We start from the raw sequence: 8,013 nt of genomic DNA, 5'->3' as shown, positions 1-8,013 counted from the left end.
ACCCGTTCACGAGTTTGACGCATGGCCAGCCATCGGCCATGGCGTGGTCGGCGTACCGTCAACACCTACTGCCATTTACTTACAGATGATTCATACAACCACAACACATTTATACGTTAATTCGTGTGTTACAGTATTTGTAGCCGAACTGCACCGAAACGGCGTGGCTGATTATCATGAAATTGTTGTGTTTGTGGTGGGTCTGAGAAGAGGTTGTTATTTATTTTTTATACCCCTAAGTGATAAAGGTGGTCACTTATTTTTTTGATATTTGGTAAGTTTACTTTTAAGATTTGACGTTAAAAATACATCATAGTAATAATAAGCCCCTTACTTCAATTCTTTACAAAATATGTTAAAATTATATTGTATATTGTTAAATTAGGTATAAGTGATGAACAATGTGATGGACTCTGCAAGCCACAGCCAGCATCGAAAATCTTACCGTTGACATATCGAACGACGTTCAGTTTCGCGGTCGTTTGGAGGGAAAGGTTAGTTAAAGTTAATCTCTAAGATGTTCGGTGTGCTCAGCAAGGCGAGACGGTACTTCAATCCGGGCCACCGCTTGCAACTCTATAAATCGCAAATTCGGCCTTACTTGGAGTATTATTCATACCTCTGGGCGGGAGCTCCCCAGTACCAGATCCACCTGACCGTGTTCAACAAAAAGCGATTCGAATTGGTAACGACTAGTCAATTTCCAAGCGGCCTGATCCCTTGGTGTTGCGTAGAAATGTGGGATCTCTTTCCATCTTCTACTGCATTTACCACGGAGAGCATTCAGAGGAGTTGTTCGGACTAATACCTGCAGCTGAGTTTCATCATCGGTCGTCAAGGTAGAATACAAATTACCAATCTTATCACCTTGACGTCTGTCTTTCCACAACTGAGCGTTTTAAGGCAGTTTTTGCCGTGCACCACCACTATGTGGAACCAGCTGCCCGCTGAAGTCCGAACCAATTCGACTTAGAATCCTCCAAGAAAAGAGCATGGCAATTTTTAAAAGGCCGGAAGGCACTCGCGAGCCCTCTAGCATTGAGCATTGAGGGTGTCCATGGGCGGCGGTATCACTTAACATCAGGTGAACCTCCTGTCCGTTTACCCCCTGTTCTGTAAAAAACTTTGTGTTTTTATTTTACATAAGCTTGATATAAACGTCATGTCCATAGCTTTTCTTTCCGAAAGTCTGTCTAATCTCAACAATGGATGACAACTCAGCAATACTTACAATATATCTCCATCCTTCTCAAACATTGATAATTATCTGAAATCGCTAGATCTAATCCAAAATAAGAGTACGTTCTTAGTGGAGGACATCAACATTGACATCGGGCATCGTCCACTGATATCGGAAGAGAGAAATACTTGAATCAAATAGGATTTTTCTATACGTGAAGGGAACTGGTTAGATCATACCTTAGTAAATACAAGTCTCTCAACTAAACTGGCAAGTCTAGTCAAATCCGCCTTTTAACAGTATCAGAATACTTTTGTATTATTCTGGAAATCAATACCATCTCCAAACCAACACAGCAACCAAGCATGAGAAACAATATACGAAGCAATTATGAAGATCCTGCAGAAAAGCTAAAGCTTGCCAACTGAATAGAATAGAATACCGCTGGTGTCTTAAGAACCAGAAATATAATATTCATCGGTCAAACTCCACCTAGAAGCAAAAACCTATACGTCTAAGCGATTGTTTAAGGCCTTTGCTTTATTACAAATTTCCCCGATCTATGTATTCTGAGATTGTCAAACTTCCCTAAATAATATATAGAGAGAATAGATATAAACTCATGATTTACAAAAATTATGCGAGCCGATTTAGATTTCGATTCTACACAAGGTTTTCTATATGTTTCAACGTGACTAACGACATAACTCGCGCTTATAACGAATCTCTCGCACTCTCAAAACACAATGTATTACACGCACACACACCTCTATTCATGAACACATGCATGCATACTTGAGGTCTTAGCGATTTTTACAAAATTAGATTTAATATTAGACCACTTTAAAACTATTTTTATACATAACTTATATTCCTACTATACATAGATATATATAATATATTATACTTATAGTAAAGTATAAGTTACGTTATTTATTTATTATTTTACTCAGAATATAGATAGAAGCTAGTCTGAAATTATTCGAGTTAATATGAAAAATGGCAAGGATGAATATTTAAATCCGCTGGACAAAAATAAAATAGTAGTGGAATGCAGCAAATTAAATTGTAATGTTAAACTACCAAGCTGATGTTTTTGCCATTCATTCTCTTTACTTCCTTACCTACTATATACTACCTATAGTACCTTTTGATGTCACTCCACTACCATGAATTTATTTTTACGTTTATATTTTCAAAATTCTTATTTCAATGTATCTATAGTAAATTATATTTTTAATACACTGTTTTGATTCTGGCCGAAGCAATAATTCATTAGTAGTAAAAGTTTGATCATCTACTTTAGCCCAAGACAAACGCAGTAATTCAATAAGAAAATTCGAGACTTTATACAACATAAATAATATTAAAAATATTCATCCAATTTCAAATTCAAGTAATTTGTCTTCGTTTGATAATCAAACTTTGTAAGCAACCGCTTGCCTACGTGATTTAAAATTTACGAAACGAAATGGTATTTCAATATTAAACATGTATTAGCTAACCTTATGATTTTTCTTATGGTTATATAATACAATAATGACAATAGTTTCCGTACAATTCGCCAATAGATAGTGTAAAATCTTATAAGGTTAAGAGTGTATAATTAATAATTATTTTGCTAAAATCCACAAAGGATAAGCTGCTTTTGGTTTTTTTTTAGTTTTTTAATGTAATACGAGGCAAAAGGACGGAGGCTCACCTGGCGTTAAGTGATAGCTGCCGCCCATGGACACTCACACTGCCAGTCACTGATACAATTGCATTGCCGGCCTTTCAAGAATTGGTACGCTCTTTTCTTAAAGGACCCTAAGTCGAATTGGTTCAGAAATGCTTTAGTGGACAACTGGTTTCACGTAGTGGTTGTGCGCGGATAAAACTGCCTTAAAAATCGGTCAGTTGTGGATGTCGAGGTGATACGAATGGTAGTGAAACTATCGGAATTAAAAATAGTTCTACTATAGCTAGGCATGAGTTTCTGCAGAAGAGAATTTAGAAAAAACCTTTTCTAATATTTCGTTCCAAGGAGGTGTTATCTAAAGGTAAGATGCTCTATCTACGCATCTGTCACTTATTAATGATTACTCATGATGGCCAGAGGACTTTCATGAATTTATTCGAAATGTTTTTTTCATTTCCCGCATTTACTTCCGCTCAATAAATGGAACATCTAAAGTTTTCCCATAACATAAAAATAATAACTATATTGTATTAATAGGATTTTCCTCAGTCTTGCATTAAGATAACGGAACTTTTCTTTCTTCGCTTAGATACGCATCGCTTCTTATAATCTTTTATCCCGTTTTATCTTTTCTTACAATCTCTCGCAACTTAATTATTACATTATGATTGTTACTCAGTTCTTTTCTTCCATTTGTATTCTGATTGATTGAAATACTTTGAAAAAGTACTTTGTTTGTTAGTGGAATTTAATGAGATTAGACCATAACAGTTGCAATTACGTTTAATTTTTAAAATAGAATTCTATTTTATTAAAAAAGTTATTATCTAATATTTTTTTATTAAATTAAAGTCATTCATTAGTGACTTATAAAGCACTTATTTTCTACCTCAAAAGAAATTTTTGAGTTTACAAGGTCAAGGAACTGGGTAGCCTCGACAATCGTGGCGAAGTAGATCTGGTGGCCTTAGGCATGTTTTTTAACTTTCTTAAATACCTAAATACTTAGGCGGGTGGTGTTTGCGTAGGCACATATACTTAACGATAAAGTTATATTTAGTATTAAACTGATGTTTACATAAGTTTCATCAAATTATGTACTCGCGTAAACCAAGTATAATAGGTAAGTAAGGATTTAAGTCAAGCTTTTATAAAAAAGCTTTAAACAAATCAAAGCATATTTCAGCAACTCACTTATATAATTTAGAAACATGTTATATCCACGTGCTAAATAGTTTTAGACGTAGAGTGTAGCATGTATATGCTGTGTCTTAGTGGAAATATTTACTTAATGTTTATAGGTACATATAATAAAAATTGTTGAAGGCCACAGAAGGCTCTCAGGTGTCGGTCAAGATGGCTTCCAACGGTTTCTCATTATACCCACCATGTGAGAATATTGACCATTCGGTTTCACTAGAGGTGGAACAAATTTAAAATCATTTATAATCTTTAATCTGGGTGAGAATATAAACTCAACTTAAAAACTTATAAATAAAATGGAACATTGAAAATATTTCTTCAACAGTGTTTGATAGAATAAAAATCACTGCTGACTGATCACAAAAAGTAACGGATACTACAAATAAAACTCAATAACTATTAGTAATTGTATATCTATAATTATTTTCTTATAAATTTTATAACCTTTTAATTCTACGTGATAGTTCATTACACAACCGTTTCGATGACTACACAAATTTAAATACATTATGTTTAAGCATCCATAATTGAATGTACTAATGAACAGACAATCTATGTACATCATATTTACATACTTATTCTATATTCACAGAAAAAAATATTTCACATCTGCTTTGTTATAAATAAGACATTGAAAAAAATCTTCTTATTGTTAACATAATTTTAGATTAATGAAAATAAGACGTAATTTATTCTATTCAAATTTGCGACGTTTTAAAAATAAACCGATTTTTATTTTTGTCATTATGATCAGAAATTTTAAAAAAATCACGCTTAATTTCAGAGAAATCCTAAGCAGAAAATTATTATGATGACTTTAAATCCATGATATAGAAAATGGCTCACATTTACAATTACTATAGAAACTTGGTTCTTGCAACGTGTTTGTGGAGTCATTAGGCATTTACGTCTGCTACAAAAACATAATTTTATGTAAGAACTGTAATTTACTTTAATAATTCAGTGTATTCAAATAGTCGAACAGACGAAGAAAAATATGCTCTGTAGATGGTTGTACCATAGTGATACATATAGCTAATAGTAATAGTATCTAGAAAAAAATCAATTCCTCAGAAATATTTAAATTGGTATTGTCTGTATCGGCTACCATCTACTATAAGAAAAACAGCGGAGGTATTTCGTAGGCTTTCGTAACGAGGTCACAGTAAGCTATTTCATTTCAAGAATATCACTGTACAGTAAGAATTAAAAGCACCAAAAGAAATTGTTTATAGTATCTTAAATATAACGGTCCTTGATAAATATTCTTATGTTTCAAATACTAAATAAAAACCCTAAAAATAAAATAAACGAATATACATTATGGTATATTACATCTTTTAATCCTTATATAGTTTTGTATCCATGTGGTGCTGCTTTCTTCTCGAAAACAAACTGTTAAAATAAAGTTATTTTACGTTACTCAATAGCCAGCCGTACTAGCATCGCCTGGGGTCGCTTCGATATAAACCTTATGGGAACGATGTAGTCCATAGTCCATCGCCCGCTAGGAAAATAAATACTTATTTTGTTAAGAGCTTTCGTTACACGCTGTATCGTTCAAATTCTCAATATCCATTTATTCTAATCTCAACAAACGAAAAGGAATAAAACGGATAATCGCCAAAAGACTTAAAGCGGAGAGTCCACTAATCTCTGTATAAACATTTATGACTGGAATAACTTCGTATGCTTTCCTTTGTATGTTTTAAATTGTCTAAACTGACACATTGCATGTGTAGTTAAAACTAAAATTGACGTAAGAATTTGTCGACCCAAGTCAAGTCGTATTCACTATAATTAAAACGAACTCATTAATTATTCTAATATTACATTTCAGAAACTTGTTATTTTACATAATTATAGGTTATCAATATAATTAGGTCATCTTGTGCTGCTTCCATAGGTATTTTGTAGAAAAATAGAAATTTGGCTAAAAAGAACGCAGCATATTACATTGTTGGCTAGGTGAAAGATGTCGGGTACATTCTTGTAAAAAATATGATTGTGTAGTAAAGTTGGTATAGAAAGTGTAAAGAGAAAGGGGTTAATGTGAGATGACAATGAGCTGGAACTCTGCATGGCAGCGGGACGTTCTCCACTCAGGACATGAACTATCACCGATGCCGATTCTGCAAAAAAATATAAAATTTTACCTTTCTGCATTAGAAGTCATATTTGGGGTGTAGATATAGAAGTTATTTAGTCATCCTTCTTAGAACCCACTGTCCTTGGGAATCACTTCAACATTGCGATACTTTATTACAAGACATAATATGGCTATGTCTTGCTTAAAAGGGTTTTTTAAGTAATTTAACAGTTTTGTCACTAATTCACGTTTGCAATTTGTATGGATCTCGCAGAAATAACCGAATTTCAAAGACCTCAAAGCTTCGTCACATACTCATTGATGTTACAACTCAAACAGCATTGAACCGAAAGCACTAACTCAATTCGCCCCGTTTTCATTGATTACTAATGACTCAATAAGGCCTCTAGTTCAAATTTTCAACTTAAATCAAAAATAATAAAAATATCTCAATAATAGTTTATTCAACATGCTTATAAACATGAATTACTCTTATAAACAAGTAAATAAGGTAATTACAAATAGGTAACAAATCATTTGCCTAAAGGACTTTAGACTAAATGGTAAATCTCCTTTTTTAATCCTCATTAATAAATTAATTTCAATTTTAGAACTCTTAGGTAAGCTAATGTAGTATATTGCATTCATTTGTCATTTGTTTGTTTTTGTGAATTGGCGGCAAATCTAAAACTCTTGTTACATGTGAAAAAGAACCTAACGCGAGTAAATTTTCGATCAATGATTTATTATGACTTTCGTTATGGACAACGTTGTGTACTCAACAACAAAGCTATGATAGGCTGCGACTAGCATTTCTTAATGAAGCCCCATCTCGTGCCAATTTACAATTGGTTTAACGAGTTTAAGTTTGAGTCAAGTTCAAAAAAATATTATACGAACATTTAGGCGTCAGGAGGCTTTGTACCAGATGGATTCCATATACTTTACCGACGACCGGAAACACCTTCGCATGGACTTGTGTCGCCAAATGTTAGATAAGTTCAAATGCGGGGCCTTAAATGCTGTATTTGACATCGTCACAGGTAATGAAAGCTGGAAATATTGCTACGAACCCGAAACCAAAAGACAATCGGCTCAGTAGGTGTTTCCTTTCGAGGAACTAAGGTAAAGAAAGGAAGAAGTCAAGGAAAAAACATGATTGCCTCATTCTTTGGTCGGAAAGGTCATTTCGCGACAGTTGTGCTAGAAGATGGAAGAACAATTACTGCAGACTGGTATGTCAATCGCTGTTTGCCTGTTGTCTTGAAAAAAATTTGACAGCAGTGCCCTCGAAGCAGAATCCTCCTTCACCACGACAATGCTTCAGTGCACTCCACAAAACGGACTGTTGAATATTTAACTATGGCAGGTGTCGAGATAATGAATCATACGCCGTACCTGACGTCCTGCGACTTTCATTTATTCCCAAGAACTAAAGATAGGTAATAATTCGAGGTATTCGCTTTACGAGCCCTGAAGATACGGTGAAAGCGTACGAAAATGCCATAGAAGAGACCCTTAACGAAGAATGGGCCCACTGCTTTTCTCGACGAGTTGTAAAGAGGAACGGAGATTACTTTGAAAAACAATAAAAGTATTGGAAACTTTCTATATTAAGCCGTTTTTCATTTTTAAAACATTTTCAGTGTTACACCTAGGAAATCTATTATTTTCTTAGGATATTTAAAATATTTTGATTAGAAATTTTTATTCCACATTAGCCTAGTTAAATGTACAACTCGTAACACAAACTGAACCAAAGGATTTTACTTTCTATGTGCTAATTAACACTTGCCAAACACTACATCTTGAGAAAACCGATTATATATTACACCCAAAAATCGACAACGCTTCTCAGGC

The 8,013-nt window shown here is 33.8% G+C and overlaps 1 protein-coding gene across 4 annotated transcripts in view; it reads right to left on the bottom strand.

Moving 5' to 3' along the window:
- Nucleotides 1–4,472: 4,472 nt before the first annotated feature.
- LOC123707412 (hemicentin-2-like) overlaps nt 4,473–8,013 on the bottom strand; it is a 36,473-nt gene continuing 32,932 nt past the window's right edge. For all 4 annotated transcript variants that reach the window (XM_045657436.1, XM_045657434.1, XM_045657437.1 and 1 more), the window contains exon 7: nt 4,473–6,196. In XM_045657436.1, the coding sequence (XP_045513392.1) occupies nt 5,949–6,196 (248 nt within the window). In that variant the 3' untranslated portion in view covers nt 4,473–5,948. The remainder of the gene's footprint in view (nt 6,197–8,013) is intronic.

Source organism: Pieris brassicae, chromosome 3 (genome assembly GCF_905147105.1).
Source record: "Pieris brassicae chromosome 3, ilPieBrab1.1, whole genome shotgun sequence".
Taxonomy (NCBI): domain Eukaryota; kingdom Metazoa; phylum Arthropoda; class Insecta; order Lepidoptera; family Pieridae; genus Pieris; species Pieris brassicae.
The sequence above is the reverse complement of the archived record's forward strand: the minus strand, read 5'-3'. Positions and strand labels throughout refer to the sequence as shown.